Here is an 18,540-nt window from a genome sequence, read left to right as displayed (position 1 = left end):
GCAGCGTTAACACTAAAAAACGCATATTATAAGACTAATCTCAGCTTTAACAGGCTAATTAATAAGCCTTCCTTAATATAATCTGCAAGCCTAATCTAGCTGTTATACCTTCCTGTTAAAGAGTATATAACTAGCCTTTTGTATATATAAAATTAGGGTAAATAAAGTTAGATTAGGAGGTATATAAGAATAAAGAGGCATAGCATAGTACCTCTACTACATTTAAGGCAAAGGCAAAGATAAGAAAACGGCCGGCTTTAACCCTATTGCTAAAGACATAGCTAAAGATAACAGAAGATGCTTAACGCAGCTAAAAGCGCTAAAAAACACAGCCTAAAGATATTATAATATTATCCTTCTAGTTAATAATGCCTTTATTATAACAGCTAATTTATTAAGCATTGCAGCCGCTACCGCTGCCCTTATAACTACTGATGCCTTAGTTATTGCAGCTATTAATGCTGCTGCTATTAGTATAGGCGCCTGGAAGCTATTAAATACAGCTAGGATTACAGTAATTTTCTAGAAATTATAGAGGTATTAATATATATAATTTTATAAGAGTAGTACCTTTAGTAATTCTAATGCCTTAGCTGCATCCTTTAGTAAGTTAATTTAGCCTAGGGTTGCTATAGCTGCTGCCGCAGCCGCCGTTATAGATAGCTTTAATTAAACGCCCTGATGTAAAAAAAACACTATTGCAACTATGCAGCGCGCTGCATTATTAATTATATCTGCAGTACTTTTATAAAACTCGCAAGGATAGGCTAAAGGTACTGATATAGCGAGAATTGGCGCTAAAGGGACCTAGGCTTAATATAGTTTAGTTGTCTGTGCGTGTTGGAAATGTGTCTATGCGTGTTTGGGAGCTTGACAGCTGGGGGTTTGAAGTTCACAAGAGGGTTCAGAGAGTCGACCGGGGGGGACGCCAAGGGAAATAAAGACTCAGCCACAGTTCGCGAACTTCTTTTTCCCTTCCTTTCCCCTTTTGAAACAAAACATCCAAGGACGCCCAGATTGCATACTTGCCGAGGACGATGGCAATTGTATGCATCGCTGGAGGAATCTCAATATCCAATTTCATCAAGGGTCAATGTGGTGCGACAGCAATGAAAGACATGCATATCAAGGTAGTACTGCTTCGTACTCCATGCTAGCAGCAGCAGAGCACGCCGCCCTCTCTTTCCATTCCCGGCTCCCAACAGTCACAATTCATTTCGAAATGGAGGAGCTAGACAAGCAGGCCGCGTGGTGGTAGGCTGACACGGCAGAGGAATGATGAGGGTTCCCCTCATGTGATTGCCGTCGATGATGTGTAATACGACTCCTCAGCGTCGGTGTTGGCGGAATTCCATGATAATACCCTGCATGCAACTACACACATCCGTACATGCGAGTAGGTAGTACTCGTACATGTCTGTAGGGAGCCCCCCAAGCGGGCCTCAACCTGAAAAACAGGCAAACGCGAATATGACGGATGCCGAGTGAGGTGGACAGACAGGGTGTCTGAGATGCAGGGTTGCAAGACGTGCCTCTTTTCCAACGCTCGGTGGAGTCTGGCCTGCCCAACTGCCGGGGTTTTATGGTGGCGGTAAGGGTAGTAGTGGGACAGTGCACACCTCCCGGGTCGAGGTGGCTAGTGATGATCATCGTCCAAGCCCTTCTCCCCTTGGGATTGGTAGAGCGAGAGCAGACCCTGGTCGTCGTGAATCCTGCCCTACGCATTGTAATATCGTACGTACTCGAACAATCGAGGTATGGCTGGCTGACTTGGTTGCAGCCTTGTCGCCCAGAAGGCCGAGCCACGAGCCACTTGTGGCAGAGGCAAGCAACCAGGGCCAGTCAAAGGTGGGCGGCTCTCGCAACCCAAACAGGTTGTCCGCGTTTCAAGGCGAGCCGCCCAAATGATGCATCATCGGTGTTGTCTGTAGATGTCATGGTAGACAGACTTGGTAAAAATAGCTCCCCACCGTTTGCCAAGGCGTCATAGGTAAATTTGCTTTTAAAAGTAGAAGAGGCGCTGGCGGGTTCTCTTGAGATTTGATGCTTGTTCGCAATTTGCCCCATTTTCATGGACTCATTCTTCGACGCAGCATAATCACCATCATCTTCCACCATGGGGACAATGAACTGCACGTCCGCACCCGAGTCGACCCCTAGCGATTCGGGTGTCGCAGGGCAAGGCGTACGTTGACAGGCTCTCGCAAGAGGAGACCCGCAGGGGGCAAGGCCAGGCTCCCTTTATTGCTCTTGACCCTATTAACCAATGTTATCCAACAGATTCTCCTTTCTTTCATGATCACGGCCGGACTGGCCATCGTCCTATCTGCGAGTGTGATTCTTGCAGACTTCCGAGGCAGGGAGTCCATAACGCGGCGAAAGTTGCTCAATGGGTACAGCGACTCACAGATCATGCAAGGGATCGGCATCCAAAGTAAGCTGCACGCACGAACCCCCGGATATCTCCTGGTAGCACGACGCTAAAGGAAAGGCTTCGCAGGCGTTGGTCTAGCCAAGATGAACTCCCTGGTCCCGTATCACTTCTTCCTAATCTGGATGCTGTCCCTCCTATCCATGGCAACGCACAATGCAACGCTTCTGGCCCTGGTCCGAGACTATCGCCGGGACTGGGTGCTGAGATGGATGAGACAAGTGCTCATGTTCGTCAATCTGGCGTTGTCGACAGTCTCCGGGGTCTTTGTCCTCCAGACCGTGTCTAAGGGACTCGACAAATCGACGCTGCCCGTTGCATGTGTCTGGCACATTGACGGAGAAAAGGCTCCGTCCAATGCAGGCTTGTCGTATGTTGGCACCATTGCGGCAATGGCGGGAAATGGAATCATCTTCGTCCTCGCCACATGGTACCTGCACAGCCGGAACCAGAGGTTCTACAAGACGGTGCAAATCGTGGGATGGGTCCTCATGGCGGCCGTTGCCATTGGGGCTGCGGCCCGCATCATCCTGCTGTCCCAGGCGTTTGGGCATCCGTCGGTAGAGCTGAGCGACGAAGGGGAGAAGGACTGGAGCTTTGGCCAGCTCCTCTCGATGCTGCTGCTCGCCCTGCCCGTCGTGTCCGTGATTGAGATCTATCGCGGAGAGATCAAGGTAGCACCGCCGGTTGGAGACGACCGCCCGCGGGTGTACGACGGCGAGCTGCAATCCGATCCGCAGGTCCTCACGCCATTCCAGCCGAATCCCTTTTTTGGCTCCGAGACAGACCTGTTCAAGAAAAGGGGGAACAAGAGGTGAAGGGGATGAGGAGGTTGTGCGGGGTGGCGAAAGAGATGGAAGAAGATTATTGGTTATCACTGTGCGACAGTTGTATGTAGTTGATGAACCTAGAACGATATCTTACCTTACCTTTTACCTTGGGTGGTATCAGGATGCCCGAGCCAAGCATTAGACACAGCGGCAGGTGCCGTGAATATGATGAATGACCTATACGAATACGTAATGTCCAGGGACTCGAGCATTGCAGATACTGTAATATGACAGTATGGTCTTATAATGGGGTGATTCGGGAGGTTGGAGAAATGAGATCGGCATGGGATGGCCGTGGGCTGCACCTGCCGACTCGAAGTTTGCAGGGAGGCACGGCAGGAGTGATCCTGCGTGTCGGTGAAGTCTTGGAGCAGGTAGGTAGGTACCTAGACTAACTTACCTTAGTTCCTTCGCGTCAGTCCCTCTTTCCTCTTGTGAGGCACCTTTGTTCATAACCTGGAGGGCGAGATGGATAGGATGGGAAAGAAGCTGTGTCGAAACCGCCTTCTCAACGATGGCTGGGGCAGAACTCTCCTTGCTTGAGGGCCAAGCTGTCTGGATGCCCCAGCAGGTCTGACGACTCTCCTTCAACAAGGTTGATCTCGTCAAAGTCCAAATCTCGACCCTCATGCTCAGCTTCTGAAGGTCCTCGCAGAACGACGTCACAATGTCCGGCACTCGGAACTTGTATCTCGTCTTTGCCATAGCCGCCGGCTTGTTCGTTTACGCTGCTTGCCACCAATGGGGAAGCGCAACAGCAGAAGCGATCCAAGAGAAACTCGGACCTCATCTGTTCGTGTCCTTGCAGCGTGACTGTAGAGTTTTCGGTCGAGGTTCGTGCAGCTGACAGCATTCCCGGAAGCAGTCCCATCATCCAATCCACCAACAGCCGCCTCAGCTTTGAACAAACTGCCCAGAAATACGGCACGGACAAGGTCACCACCCACAAATACCAGTTCATGTACGACAAGTATCTCTCGGGTATTCGGGAGGAAGAGATCAAGGTCCTGGAAATTGGACTCGGCTGCAACATGGTAAGCAAGCAACTCTCCCCAAATACATCGAGCAGCACAGAGCGGACAGTCATACTAACACAGCTCGCAGGATTATGGCCCCGGGGCGTCGTACTACACTTGGCTCGAATATCTGCCATTCGTCGACCTCTACTTCATCGAGTACGATGCGCAATGCGCCCAAAAGTACCAGGACAAAACCGCCAACGCACGTGTTTTCATCGGCGATCAAGCAGACCCCGTCTTCCTCACCAAGTTCACTGCCGAAGCCACGACAGGCGGCTTGTTCGATGTCATTATCGACGACGGAGGGCACACGATGACCCAGCAAATCACATCGCTCGAGTATCTCTGGAAAGCCGTCAAACCGGGTGGCTTGTATGTGATTGAGGATCTGCAGACGAGTTACTGGGACACATTTGGCGGGGACCCTGCGGGCAGGCGGTCGTCGAAGGAGACGACGATGACTTATATGTTTCAACTGATTGATGACTTGATGATTGGACGGAGTGAAAAGAAGATCAGTCATGAGATACTTTCTATTGACTGTATGGCGGAAATCTGTGCACTGCGCAAGAAGGGAGACATGTGAAGGATGCTATCCCAAGTTGATACAAGCCTGTTATTGTAATTATAAAGGTACTGCAATTCTATTGCATCTAGAGACTTGGTATTTGTTCGATATTAAAGCAAAGAATGTGCGGGGAATATATATAGATTTTGGCAATTATTTTTCTTGGACATCTCTCCTTCACATGAGGGAGCACTTGACAGGAAGACCGCAAAAGTGGTCCTTGCCGTCCTTGTGCTCCCGCACAGGCTCCTTGGGTGCTGCAGCAGGCGGCGCGGATCCATTAGTCGGGGCAGCCGTTGACGGAGCAGGCTTCTCGGTGCTGGTGGACGCGGTGGTGTTGTTGGTGTTGTCGCTGCCATGTAGTCAGCCGGAGAGGGCCTGGGCAAAGGCCTCGCCCTGGGCGGTGGCGATCTTGAGCTCGAGGGCGGTGGGCTGGCGGGCGCCGGTGGGGCCGGCGTAGGTGCCGGCGCCCCAGGGGGAGCCGCCGTGGACCTCTTCGAGGTTGGTGATGTCGGGGAAGGTCTTTGCGTAGCCGAGGGGCACGTAGATGATGCCGTGGTGCGCCAGGGTGGACAGGGCGGCGATGGCGGTGGACTCCTGGCCGCCGCCGGGGGTGCCGGTGGAGATGAAGAGGCCGGCCTTCTTGCCCCAGTAGCCGCCCGAGGCCCAGATGCCGCCGGTCTTGTCCCAGAAGGCCTGTGCCCAGGAGAGAAGCTTGTCAGTCACTTCTGCGATATGTATAGGTAGGTATGTGAGATATGTAAGGGGCTGTTTGCCAACGTACCTTCCACTGGGCGGGAAAGTTTCCATAACGAGTGGGAATGCCAAACAGGAAGCCGTCGTACTGGGTGAGGGTGGCGGGGTCCTCGAGGACGGGGACGTCGGTGGGCTTGGCGGGGGCGTGCATCTTGCCCAGGACGTCGTCGGGGAGGGTCTCGGGGATCTGGTAGATGTCGACCTGGGCGCCGGCGGCCTCGGCGCCCTTCTTCTCAGCCTCGGCGAGCTGCCGGATGTGGCCGTACATGGAGTACTGTGGGAGGGGCATTGAGCGTCAGCGAGGTCCGAACAAAGGGGGGGGGGGGGGGGGGGAGCAAAGTGTTCTTGGTAGTGCGAGGAGATGAGCTTACGTAGACGATGGCAATCTTGGGAGCCATTGTGATGGTTATTTTGGTGTGTGGGGGGGTATCTTAGAAAACAGAATGGAAAGAAGAAAAGAAGGTTGCTTTGTTTGGCTGTAAAGCTCTGGGATGTGGTGAAGCTTTCTGAGGTCCGAAGGGGGAGGAGGGGGAAGGACCCCCGAGCTCTTATAGCTGAGGAGCGGCTCAACTGGATCCCCTCCCAAGAGGGAAACAGAAGGAGGATCGAATCGGTGTTAGTGTCGACTCGTAAAGTTTCGGCTGCATTCTCCCGTGGGATTAGAATTAGAGAGTTGCCGCGCGGGTGACATGTGCTGTACTTTGGCCATGGCTGGGAATCAGGCGATGAGATCATGGCCATCTCGGGGTACTGCCTATGCCGGGTTGCGTGGGCCCCCTCTTTTTTCCCTTTCGTATCGGTGATGGCGCACGTCTTTTAGCAGAAACTGCTAGTAGTAGTAGTCCTTCTCGTCCCAGTACTGCAGTAGCTTCAGATACGGACGTTGACGTCTGGAGGAATGTGCCTGGCTGGCCGCAATTGGTAATCAAGGGGGATGGGGGGCTTCAACGTCCAACCCACGATTCAGACACAAGATCTCGTCCGGCGAGACGCCAGAAAGAGGCCGGATTCCAATGCCGGACAGATTGCAAGTCATCATCGTGTCAGCAACAGCTCGCCTGCCGTTTCTTCACCTGGTCTCTCTCCGCGTATCGATCATAAGTACCTTGCCTCCAAACCATCCAGCTTGGCTGTGACATTAGTAGTACACCTGTGAAGTAGTATCAGCATTACTTGAGCCTGACAAACTGCTGCCGCACCCCGCATGTGGAGCCCGTGGCTGGTGGGGCAGAAGGTGGTCCGCCCAGAGCTTAGCTAAAGCTTAGATAAGTCGTCGATTCGATGATGCCTTTCTTTTCCACGATTGCCGCATTGCCTTTTCTCTCGCTATTTGGTGATTTATCAAATTGAAAAAGACAAATCATGCCCCTGGGGACCGTGGGGGCGGCTTCCTTGAAGTATTACGGTATCATCGGCATTGGCATTGACATCGTCAGAGGCGAGATCGTGATCGCAACCCAGTTCAAGTCCGTCCCGACTATCAAGGTGGTGGGGCATCGCCAACATGACAGACCGAACAAGAACAGCTTCCCCCCTTGCAGCATCAAGCCATCGGCGGGACGCGACAAGCTCAGGTAATACCTTGACGGCCGAGCACCAATTGAAGTTAAGAAGGTATTCGACGATGATTCTCAAGCAGCAACCGACCGTGTAGCGGTTCATGACCATCCCTCTGGACTGGACAATGCGCTGTCAATTGATGTCGCTGTCGTCAGGGGAGAACCAATTGCGTCGACCAAGCTCATCACCCGCCTCCGTCTGCTCTCAGCGATAGATCGCCCATTGAAAAAGCCGTGTACAGCTGTCTTGCTATAAACGACTCACCCAGCGTTGCATTTCCCAGTTAATTTCCTTTTTTTTTTTTTTCCTCTCCCGCTCGAACCGGCTCGGTTGCGTCGCCCGGCTGTCGAGCAAGGCGCCACTTTTGGTGCGTGCTGACCTGCATTACGCAAGTGAGAAATGAGATGGGAGAGCGCCGCCGCAGCAGCAGTAGCAGCAGCAGTTCTCGGGATACGCTCGACAGAGAATTTGCGCCCAGGGGAGAAGAGGAAGGGTATTGGCAGACTTAAGTACTAGCTGTTGTTACAACATTATGTTATCTGCCGATGCCAGGTCGACAGATTCATGGAATGGAGGGCGCATTTTTCAGTACCAAGCAATTGAGAATTCGCAACAAGGGAACCTGAAGCCTTTTGGAGAAAGGGCCTCGATACTCCGGACGCGCAACGGTCTTGACCCATCCTCCTATTCCCCGACTACTATATATATCCCTCTTCTTTTCTGTCTGCAGCAGCGAACGCAGGGATTCGACAGAAATGCAGTGGAAAGCCACAGCAGGCGCAGACGACACATCTACACACCGAGGCCCGCACGTAAATTGGACCATAAAAGACCACCCAGAAAGACGGCTCCAGCCAGCCAGCCCTACCTACGGGGGCTTTGGGAGAGGTAATATCACTAGCAGGTCAATTTCGCAACCATAGACCGACAGTGCAGTAGAGGTAGGCAGAAAAGGCGGGTCGACAAACGGTAACTCGCAATGTCGAAGATTAAATTTATACGACGGCCAGTCGAATCATAACAAACAACACAACGAAATCGATTTACAAAGAATGGCGGTCAAGACAGGATGCTTAACACACTCGGCTCGAAGTGGCCAGTTGCAAAGTATTATCTGGCCAAACAGCGAGTTCTTCGCAACTATGTAATCCCAGCGAGATCCGGACTTGTACTCCGTAAATGACACAGAATGGCCTCCACTTGACAACTTCCCGTTCTAAGCTCTTGGGATCACGATGATGAGGGTACATGTACGGCACGATAGGGTAGGTTAGTACCTAAGGTAGTACTTACCCTACCTACCTACCTACACCAACCTACAACTCACCCGCAGGATCACTCTGCATGACGAAACCACAACGTCTCATAGGTGGAAAATCAATATTGCACACTGCGATGCAAAAGAACTGCAAGCAACCAAGTGAAACATGGATCTTATAAACAATTGCAACTGCCTACCTACCTACCGTCCGTCTTATAATCTCTCAGACTACATACATTTTTCACAGTATCGAATCAAATCATCCGTGTTGTTCTATGCTGGTAAAAATAAAACCACAAAACAACAATCAACTCCCCCTCGTATACTCGCCAAAAACACCACCCAGAGAAGCAGAGAGACAAAAACAAGATCCGTCTCCAGAAGTGAAGAAAACAGCAAGACGCCCGGCTTCGCATTCGTTTTGCAAATAAAGTATTCGAAGAAGAATGTTCCAAGCATTATAAAGCGACAAGAAAAAAAAACCATCCATCAAATCATGACTCATTTCCATCAACAAAAAACAAAAAGAAGAAAGAAAAAGGAGAGAAAGAGGCAAAGTAACGTTTAAAAAGAATCCAGGCAAGGCTTCCCGTAACCTTTCCAAGTTCGATATTTACAGTCTTCGCTCAGCCTCAGCCTCAGCCTCGTGCTCATGGTCCGGCGGCTGCGCGCTTGACGGCTCCACCACAATCGCAGGGAGCTCGCTGATCCTCAGACTCGGCAGCCGAGGGATGCCGCCGACGCCGACGCCGCCGCCGGCCGGCCGCAGCGCACCCTCTCCCGGATCCCCCTCGCTCGAGGCCGACACGAGGGACGGCGACGTCTGCCCTCGCTGCGAATTCGATCGATGAGACCCCGGGTACTCGGGCGGCGGCTCGTGTATCTGCGACATCGACCGGTCGCGGAAGTCGTCATCGTCGGCCAGGGAAACGTCCTCGTAGCCCGGCGGCGGCATCGCTTCCTCGCCCAAATCTGCCTCGACAAGCTCGGGGCTCGATCCCGCCCTGGCCTCGCTGGGAGGTTGGCCGGGCGTGTTGGTGTGCGAGTCTCCCGACCGTCGGGTCAGCGCGGGCGAGGCGAAGCCGCTGTCCATGCTGATGACGGAGCTGCCGCTCATTCCGCGGTTGTGCGCCAGAGAGTGAGGCCGCACCTCTGTCATTCCAATGCTCGCAGAGTCCGAAAGCAGGCCCATGCGCTCGCTGTCGGTGCTGTTGGCGCGGATGCGCGTGCCGTCGTGGCGGGCCAGTCCAACGTCCGCATAAGACACGCTCGACACGGACAGGTTCCTGTTTTCCTTGGCCCGCTCCATTTCCCGGCGGAGCTCCTCGATGGTGCTGTTGTTGTTGCTCGCGGCGCGGGCGCGGGCCCGGAGCTCGGCCAGGGCTGCCGTGTCGCCTCGCCGTCGAGCCTCCTCGCGTGCGGCCCTCCTCTGCTGCTGTTCCTCAATCATCTGCCGCCGGGCAAGCCGGATCTGATACATGCTCTCCATCTCTTCGTCGCGCAGCGCTTCCAGCTCCTCCTCTGTGGGCAAGTCGACAATGACATCGATGCCATCTCGCTCGCCCTCTCGCCCCAGAACCTGTTCGTTGTGCGAAGCCATCTGGCGGTAGGCCGGCAGGGTCATGACGGAGCGGACCGAGGTGTTGCGATCCACGGTGCCAGCGGCGGCGGCATTGTTGCGATTTGACGACGCGGCGGGAGGCTGGGTAGATCGACCCGTTCTTGAGTTGGTCGAGGCGTTGACTGCACGGATGGTCTGCGTGGCGGAGGCTACCTCGGTGGTGTCGTCTGCGTGAGCTCGCTCGTACTTGGCTTTTTTGTTGTTTTTCCTTCGCTTGATGTATCCGATGATGAGAACCAGAACAATGATGAAGATGACGACGCCTAATAATATCTAGAACAAGCAACTCAAGTCAGCATGCATGCCATGCGACAGATTTCACATAAAGCCCAACCGTAGACGTACAGCGCCTATGATGCTACCGCTGAGGCCTCGCCGCTGCAGCTTGTGAACGTGGCGAGCCGATTGCGCCAGGCGAGCGCTGCCATCAGCACGTGGCGCCGTCCGACTGTGTAGGTACATCCTCGCCGGCCGCGAGAGACATGTAGGAGGGACCAGAGTCCGATGGTTTGGTGAGTAGCAGAGAGAAAAAGACGGAACAAATCGACGGCTGGCTTTGGGTCGGTGACAGAGCGAGGTTGTTCGTCGATAAGAAAAGGCCCTTTTTCACGAGTCTGCCGTCCGCATTGGGTCGTCTCGTCCGCCCCAATCAGCGTCTCTCTTGCAGTGACCGAGGATTCCAAGCCGACGATGGAGCAGCTCAGCCCGTGATTACTGCTCGTTTAGCGAGGGTGGGCCGGCAGCGTCGTCTCCTCCGTCTGTGCTTGTGCAGTGGTACGAGTGCGGGGGATCTGGCGGGAGCAATCAATCGCACGATGGACGCAAACCGGAGTGACGGAGCACGGGGATGAGTGGTGAAGGCGGGCGGAGAGGCGGTGGGATTCAAGAGACGGAGAGAGAAGAAGAAGCGCGGAGGAAGATGCAGGACGAGACCGATGGAACGGAGCAGGTCTGCCGTGCTGGAGCTGTTGGCCTGATTCCAGCGGGCAGAAGCCGTCTTGGTGCTAGTAACTGGCAACCTAACGTCAAAGCCCCGAAAGGCCCCAGAGAGGCGCCTCGGGAGACGCTAAAAGCGTGCGCGTCAGCCCCATGCGTGACGCTCAACCGCTTTTTCTGCTCCCAAGCTTGGTTTTTCTTACGAGGAGCCACGAGGCTAAGCCCAGCCACCGCCGGACACAGCCCAGCTTGGGAGCAGCAGAGCAGGATGGGCCTTGTCCAGCCACGCTGTCCGGCGGCGGAAGCGGGATGGCCAAAAGTGGCACGAAAGCAATCTGATAATAATGCAATGATGAAGTTTGCCAGTGACAGCAGGCGCGATTACTTAGTAGCTGGTACATACCTACTAATACAGGTAGGGAGGTATTTATTACAACCTGAGATATACCGACTCTGTGGAATCAGCTGGGCTGACACACTTTTTACCCTCCACTACTTCAGCCCGCAGGTGAAACCCTCTTTCTAGGCTGGGCTGGGCTGGGCTGGGCTTGGCTGCCAGTTACCCGCTGGACGGGCCGCCGCTGTGCTATTAATGGCTGCAAATTCGATGATTGATCCATTCCGTAGATGGATGGATCCAACCTCGAGAGCCTTGGTGTCCATTAGTGCAGCCTGTCATGCGCGTGTGTGTGGTTGCGCTGCTGCTTGCTTCTCATCCCCAAGTCCAGATACTGCTACATCTAACTCATGTAAGATGTGATATCGGTACCTACAGTGGAAAGGGGCCCACGAGGGGTCTCAGATCGGGGTGGAGAAACAATGCACACAGTCGCAGTCGCACTTTATCGTGCGCGTTCCATACGTAAGGCAAGGTACACAAGGTGAGGGAGTGATTGCGCAGATGAGGTCAGACGAGACAAGCTTTACCGGAGGCCTTCAATTCCGTTAGTATGCAAAGTATCGTCAACCTTTGAGGTGGCAAATTCAGCTCTTCACCGACCTACGACAATCACCCGCTGCTCTAGAACAACTGATAACAAAAATAGTAGCAGTGCTAACATTGATCTTAGCAACCGACCACAACGGCCAGCACTCGATAGAATAAAATGAAGAATCAAATCTGCACTCACTTTGCGTACCTCCCTATTCAAACAGAAAGCGTCATGTGACGAAACATATCTTTGGTACAATCCCGGTACTCCTGCCAGTTGGACATCCCTAGGTACCTCTGCATCCTTCAAAATCACAATCACATCCTCTCTCCCCATGGCGCGCCCGCCCTCACACCGACCCGTCTCCGTCTCCGTCGCCACCGCCTAACCAAACTTCTTCTCAAACTTCTTCAGCATGCCCGTCACGCCCCTCTCGATCCGGCCTGCATTCTCCTCAAACTTCCCCTTGCCCTCTTGCTTCGGTTGATATTTGTGGGCTGCTTCGGCCTCCGTCGGCCTGTATACCTGCTGGTGAATCGAATAATCCACCGAACCTGTTGGCGCATAGCCGGGCTGCTGCGAGTACGAGTAGTTGGAGTACCCGCCTGGCGGAGGACTAGCAAGACCTTGGGTTGCCATTGGCGGCTGAGATGCGGGTGGCGGAGGGAGGCCTGGCGATGCTGGGAAGCCCACTCCGTAGGTGCCAGGGAGCCCCGGCGACGGCAGGCCCTGGGCCGGCATCGTCGTGGCTCGGTGAATTCCAGGGTGGACTGGCGGTGCCGCAAACTGAGGAGGCGCAAACCCTGGGCTGGTGACTCCCGACGGCGGGAACTGAGACGGAGGAGGGATCCCGGGAGTGAAAGGCTGGCCGCGATAGTCATATGCCACTGCGACCGCCAGAGGATTCAGAGGATCCTCGTCCGGAGGAGGCGTCTTCTCGCGATGGCGGATGGCCTCGGGCGCAGCGGGTGCCGCCGGGTTGTATGCCATGGGTGCGAAGCTTGCCGGCTGAGCTTGAGGCGGAGGCGGCGGAGGAGGCATGGACATGCTTGGTGTTGTCTCTGACGCAACGGCCGAGGCCTCGCCATGGCCGCCGGCGGAGCTCTGCGAAGCCGACTGCGACGACACGGCTCCGTTGCTGTACTGCGGATCCGAAATGGCGGCGCTCTCGAGCTTCTGGATGACGGCGCTCATGCCCGCGGGCTGAGGCGGCGGGCCGGGCTCGTCGAGGACCTCGACCTGGGCCGGCGGCAGCACGCGGCGCACGCCGTTGACGAACTGCAGCGCATCCTGCTGCGTCCAGAAGTAGATGTCGAGCGAGTGCAGCTTGTAGTGGTACTTGTTCTCGTTGCGCGGGTCGTAGGTCGGGAGATGCCACTCGCTCTGGTCCACCGAGTCGGCGACGGTCAGCGAGACGGCGCAGTGCTGCTTGTACGAGTATCGGACGTGCGCCTGGTCGAGGACTATGCGGAAAACAGCACCGTTAGAAAGACCGACGATGGGCATGCGGCGCCGTCTGTTCCTTACATCCGTAGAATGCGTCTTGGTCTTCTGTGCCGGGGTTGTTTGCAATCTCAATGCGACACCTCCGCTCGCCGGCGTTCTCAAACAGATAGACGTAGGATCCCTTGTCGAACCGGTGATGGCGAGGCTTTACATTTGCCGGCGAGTAAAAGTAGTGAACATCTGCAAAGCTGCAGTTTCGCATCATCAGCAACGCGGTTCCGAGCAGCAACTGGACTATGCGCGACCGTCATCGACTCACAGCGTGGCTACATTCTCCTCGCCTGGCCGTGCCGCCATCTTTGATCCCGTCGCTGGTCTGATCTGGGCGAGTCGCAGAGCTCTGGGCAGCTTCAAACTGATGCGAACAAGGTCTGAAAAAGTCCGGTTTGTACTATGCAAAGATGGTCTTTATACCTTGTGCGCTCTGCAACGCCACTCGACGACCCTTTATTGCCCAACCCGATCATGCAATCGCTTCCACATGCCGACCTATGAGACGGATTCGTCCATGGCGTCTCGGCGCTTACACGGGCTGCTGGTGAGGGGTGTGAGCACAGTCGCCGGCCAATGGCGATGCGCGGCAGGGAGTTTGGTCACAGAGCTCTAGTGGAGAGCAAACCCCGCTGAATCACTGGAGCGAGCCCGGGATGCTAGCACTGGAGCACTGGAGCACTGGCACTTGTGCCTAAAGCGCACTGAAGCCGGGCATCTCAGACTTTTCCCCTGCTCATCACGTGACACCGTGTGATTGTCGTATCTTCTCCTTCACGGTCGGGCAACGCGCTTCGTCTCATGCCGGAATTCCGCTCATGCGCGAAACGACACATGACCACGCCCTGAGAGGCTCTTTTGCATATGGTCAGCATGAAACGGAATACTCTTCGATGCTGTTCGCCACATGACACTCGAAACGCGGCTTGATGGCCTCGTCGACATGACATTTGCGGAGGCTCCGGCGCATACCGAGGAAGATCAAGAGGGGAAAATCAGAGGGGAAACCCGGGAGGAAACCCTGGGGGAGAAACAGGACGATGCCTCCAAAACCCTCAAATACCACCTGCTTGGGCCTTCGCTGACAAAGGCGGGCCAAGACAAGGTCGACCAAAGCAAGGTCTCTCTCCGAACAGACTCCTGTGTGACATTGGAGCTGCATTTGTTAACGCACAGGCTCAGGTTTCGGAGATCATATACAATGCGTCCAAGGGTTCCAAGTTCTTTAACCGCGAGGAAGAACGAGACAAGATTCTCACGCAGAAAATCGAACAGATCCTAGCGCGCAAGAAGAAGCTGGAACAGCAAGATCTTACACGGGATCTACGAAATGCCGACCGTCTTCTCGCGGAGCTCGAACTTTCCAGAGACCTCACCCAGCACATCGTGCACCTCGACTGCGATGCCTTTTTTGCGGCAGTAGAGCAGCTTGACCGACCGGATCTCAAAGATGTCCCTTTTGCTGTTGGCGGCGGCGTTCTCACCACGTGCAACTACGCTGCGCGCCAATTTGGCTGCCGCTCAGGCATGGCTGGCTTCGTGGCCAAGAAGCTCTGCCCACAGCTCGTCCTCATCAAGCCCAATTTCCACAAGTACGGCGCAAAGGCCGAGGAAGTGAGGGCGGTGCTTGCAAACTACGATCCGCGATTCGAAAGCGCCAGCATTGACGAGGCATATCTCAACATTACGGAATACTGCGACCAGCATGACATTGATCCGGCAGCAGTGGTGGAGCAGATGAGAATCGAGGTTCATGAAAAGACCAACATTACAGTCTCAGCTGGCATTGCTGCCAACGCCAGGCTCGCCAAGATTTGCTCAAACATCAACAAGCCGAACGGACAATATGTCCTGCCCAGGGATAGAAGCGCCATCATGGCGTTTATGCGGGACCTGCCTACGAGAAAAGTCAACGGAGTCGGCCGGGTCCTCGAGCGCGAACTCTTGGAGATTGGCGTCAAGACGTGCGGGGACATTTATGAGCAGCGGCAGTACCTGCACCGGCTTTTCGGGGACAAGACATCCGAGTTCCTCTTTCGCTGCTATCTCGGCCTCGGTCGCACGAAGATACAGCCCGCAGAAGAATACGAGCGCAAGAGTGTCGGGACGGAGAGCACATTCCACGACATGTCGGACCCTGTGCAGCTGAGGAACAAGCTTCGCTCGACGGCTGAGGCTCTGGAACAGGACATGAGACGAAGCGAGTGCAAAGGCCGGACGCTCTGCATAAAGATCAAGCTCCATACGTTTGAGGTCTTTACCCGGCAAGTCATCTTGCCAAAGTCAATCTATCTCGCCGAAGACCTGTACAACTATTCGCTGCCGATGCTTGCCAAGTTGGAGCATGAGATGCCAGGCATGAAGCTGCGGCTCATGGGGCTCCGCTGCACAAATCTGGTCAGTACCAAGAAGCCCGATACCATGGCGTTCTTTGGGTTCAGACCTCGTCGACAGGACTCGGGAGAGTCGAGTGAAAGTGGAGTCGTCAAGAGGAAGGCGAGCACGCCGTTGGAAAGAGAAGAAGAATGGGAGACATTCGACGGAGATGATGAGGACTTGATGGCCAAGATGGACGCATACCTGGGCGACGTATCCCCCGCGCACGACGAAGAGGAGGAAAACAACGGGACACCAAATCACCGAAGACACGGAAAGGAGATTTTGCCCAACCCGCGTCCCGACGGTGAGGCTTCGCCACAAGAGGACTGGTGGGATTGCCCGATATGCTTGCGCCCCCAGGCAGCAAACGAGCGGCAATTCAACGAGCACATTGACCTGTGTCTGTCTCGACAGACTATTCGAGATGCCCTCGTCCAGGCAGACGACCCGAAAGACGCGAGGCCCGTCCCATCGCCAGAGGCGAATAAGCGTCCGAAGCTGTCGACGGAGAAGAAGCGGGGCCGGCCGCCCTCTACGGATCCAAAGCAGAAGAAGCTATCGTTTTGGTAAGAGTTGAACGGTGGCGGGATTATGAATGACGATATCACTTTTGGGAAAAAAATAATAAATGGAACTTCTTGTATACATGATGTTCGTACTGGGGACTGGTTAAAGTCGTAAGCGAAGCTTTTTCGATGTCATGAAGCCCCCCACGCTGACTACTTTTGCTGGGCTTTTGGACTCCACTGATCTGCCATATGGACTGATGTCTGCATCTATCTGCAGGTGAGAGTTGCTGCAGAAATCAACCCCGTCGTGGTATGACGTACCAACGGTGGACAGTTACTCCGAAACTCAAGTCTTTGGACGATTTACATAGCATACCGTATATACGCGGACAGATGCCTGAACGGACGATCACATCTGAAAGCAGCTGAAGTCCGAAAGGAGCGTTGGAACGGCAACGTTGCATCTAACATAGTCTTGTCATAGTTCCGCTATAGCTATGTATGTATGCGAGCAAATGAAAGCATAGTTTACATAATCATCATATCATTTCTGTTTCATCTTGTTTTGCCTCAAATGATTATTTACAGCTCCCCGTGACCCTCGTCAGTGTCGGCAAAGACAGTCTTGGCGGCGTCGACGGCCTCGGAGGCCACGCTGGCGGCTGCCTCGGCGGCCTTCTCGACGACGCTCTCCTCTGTCTCTTCGGCGGGCTTCTCGACAATGGGCGTCTCGGGGACGGGCTTCTTCTCGGGGGCCTTGACGCCCTCGATGGCGAGGAGCTCGGTCTCAAAGACTGTATGGCATCGTGTGTTGTTAGCCTGCGGCCTGGTTTTCCATGCGGCGTGGGTGAAACTCTGGGTTTGGGAGTTCAGGTAGGGGAGGATAGGAGCCACGTACTCAGGGTTGAGCCGGCGGGAATGGGGCCCATGTTGCGCTGGCCGTAGCCCAGCTCGGGAGGGATCGTGAGAGTCCTGAATTGGTGATGTAATGGTCAGCATTGCGTCCTGATAGAGGCCCAAGGAGGCAGTGAGCGACGCAGTTGGGTTGGTTCGGTTCGTCTTACCTCTTCTCGCCAATGCACATGTCAAGGAGACCCTGATCCCATCTACAAGCCGTTAGCCTCAACGTCGCCCAACGTCGTCGTCGTCGTCGTCGTCATAAAAGAACGAGAGGGGTGGGTTAGGGGGGGGTGGGCAAGACGAACCCCTTAATCACCTGGCCAGCACCCAGCTTGAAGTTGAATGGCTGGTTACGATCGTAGCCTAGAGTAGGTAGACCAAAACTTGTCAGTCAATGAGATCAAAAGAAAAGGAGGACCGTCATTGGTGTGTGAGAGAAATGGGAGGAAAGAGGGAAAGGGAATAGAAGAAACGCACTGGCATCGAACTTGTCGCCCGTCTTGGCCAGCGTGCCGCGGTAGTGCATGGACAGCTTGTCGCCCTTTTGCGTCTTGCGGTCGCACTCGACGGGGTGGGTGACCTCGATCTTGAAGTCCTCGGCGGCGGCGGCGACGAGGCCAATGGCGCACGAGGCCAGGGCGGAGAGGAGCAGGGCTGCCTTCATTTTTTTTGGGATTCGGGTGGCGATGTTTTGCGTATTGTGTGTGTGAGTGTGTGGAAGAGAGAAGAAGAAGATGATGATGAAGAAGAGGGCTGTACAAGTCGGTGGGTGGATGGATGGATGGATGGATGGGAAGGAGGAGGAAGAGAGGGAAAAGACGACACAGACGATGCTGCTGAAGTGGCCAGCTATCAAAGTCACCAACCAAAATCTCCACCACCTGCTTGAGCTTCCCGATTCGAGGCGCGAATCTGCATCTGGGCTGAGATGGGCGAGTGATTGGCCAATGGGAGCCCCGGCAGCAATTCTGGGCTCGCTTTTGCCCCCCGCCAATTGCCAATGCTTGTCATTGTCACTGCTGCCCCCAATTGCAGCCTGGTGCCATCATCCCCTGAACAGTGACAGTGTGTGCTACTAGCGCTTCAGGTGCACTTGAACGAAATGGCTCGATTATGATGACATGCAAGCACTGGCACTGTAAGGTATGTAATGTAGCCTTCAGCCTCGAGCTTGTGTGGAAGCGTGGCAATGGGGATTCGCTGGCGGCTTCTGGAATGGCGTCACCAAGGGACAATGCAGCAGCGTAATTCCTCTCGCGTGATCCAAGTGCAGCCTAAGTCTCTACATGCTATCATATACGATGAACTCAGTGGTATGGACTCGTCATTGGCGGGCTCCAT

General features: G+C 54.6%; 6 protein-coding genes across 6 annotated transcripts; 2 read left to right on the top strand and 4 right to left on the bottom strand.

Annotated features, from left to right (window-relative positions):
- Positions 1-2,125: 2,125 nt before the first annotated feature.
- TRIREDRAFT_62300 (uncharacterized protein) lies at positions 2,126-3,249 on the top strand (the record flags this gene model as incomplete). Its single annotated transcript, XM_006965755.1, has 3 exons — positions 2,126-2,185; positions 2,281-2,434; positions 2,501-3,249. 3 exons carry the CDS (start codon positions 2,126-2,128, stop codon positions 3,247-3,249), a joined length of 963 nt encoding a protein of 320 aa, XP_006965817.1.
- Positions 3,250-5,211: 1,962 nt separating this feature from the next.
- TRIREDRAFT_78357 (uncharacterized protein) lies at positions 5,212-6,066 on the bottom strand (the record flags this gene model as incomplete). Its single annotated transcript, XM_006965601.1, has 3 exons — positions 5,976-6,066; positions 5,633-5,878; positions 5,212-5,544 (listed from the first exon to the last, which is right to left on the bottom strand). Exons 1-3 carry the CDS (start codon positions 6,000-6,002, stop codon positions 5,212-5,214), a joined length of 606 nt encoding a protein of 201 aa, XP_006965663.1. The 5' UTR covers positions 6,003-6,066.
- A 2,972-nt stretch (positions 6,067-9,038) lies between these two features.
- TRIREDRAFT_122067 (uncharacterized protein) lies at positions 9,039-11,023 on the bottom strand (the record flags this gene model as incomplete). Its single annotated transcript, XM_006965600.1, has 2 exons — positions 10,392-11,023; positions 9,039-10,319 (listed from the first exon to the last, which is right to left on the bottom strand). Exons 1-2 carry the CDS (start codon positions 10,506-10,508, stop codon positions 9,039-9,041), a joined length of 1,398 nt encoding a protein of 465 aa, XP_006965662.1. The 5' UTR covers positions 10,509-11,023.
- A 986-nt stretch (positions 11,024-12,009) lies between these two features.
- TRIREDRAFT_48541 (uncharacterized protein) lies at positions 12,010-13,788 on the bottom strand. Its single transcript, XM_006965599.1, has 4 exons — positions 13,680-13,788; positions 13,442-13,608; positions 13,043-13,377; positions 12,010-12,973 (listed from the first exon to the last, which is right to left on the bottom strand). Exons 1-4 carry the CDS (start codon positions 13,715-13,717, stop codon positions 12,299-12,301), a joined length of 1,215 nt encoding a protein of 404 aa, XP_006965661.1. The 5' UTR covers positions 13,718-13,788; the 3' UTR covers positions 12,010-12,298.
- A 566-nt stretch (positions 13,789-14,354) lies between these two features.
- On the top strand, positions 14,355-16,360 carry TRIREDRAFT_107805 (uncharacterized protein; the record flags this gene model as incomplete). Its single annotated transcript, XM_006965754.1, has 2 exons — positions 14,355-14,531; positions 14,588-16,360. The coding sequence occupies 2 exons, from the start codon at positions 14,355-14,357 to the stop codon at positions 16,358-16,360; spliced, it is 1,950 nt and encodes a 649-aa protein (XP_006965816.1).
- Positions 16,361-17,046: 686 nt separating this feature from the next.
- On the bottom strand, positions 17,047-17,851 carry TRIREDRAFT_33895 (uncharacterized protein; the record flags this gene model as incomplete). The annotated part of the gene is made up of 5 exons (XM_006965522.1): positions 17,047-17,093; positions 17,198-17,271; positions 17,364-17,405; positions 17,505-17,562; positions 17,677-17,851. Coding segments are annotated over 5 exons (396 nt in total), but the record flags the coding sequence as incomplete, so codon positions are not given.
- Positions 17,852-18,540: the final 689 nt, after the last annotated feature.

Source organism: Trichoderma reesei, assembly GCF_000167675.1.
Source record: "Trichoderma reesei QM6a unplaced genomic scaffold TRIREscaffold_10, whole genome shotgun sequence".
Classification (NCBI taxonomy): Eukaryota; Fungi; Ascomycota; class Sordariomycetes; order Hypocreales; family Hypocreaceae; genus Trichoderma; species Trichoderma reesei.
This window is presented reverse-complemented; position numbering and strand designations above follow the sequence as displayed.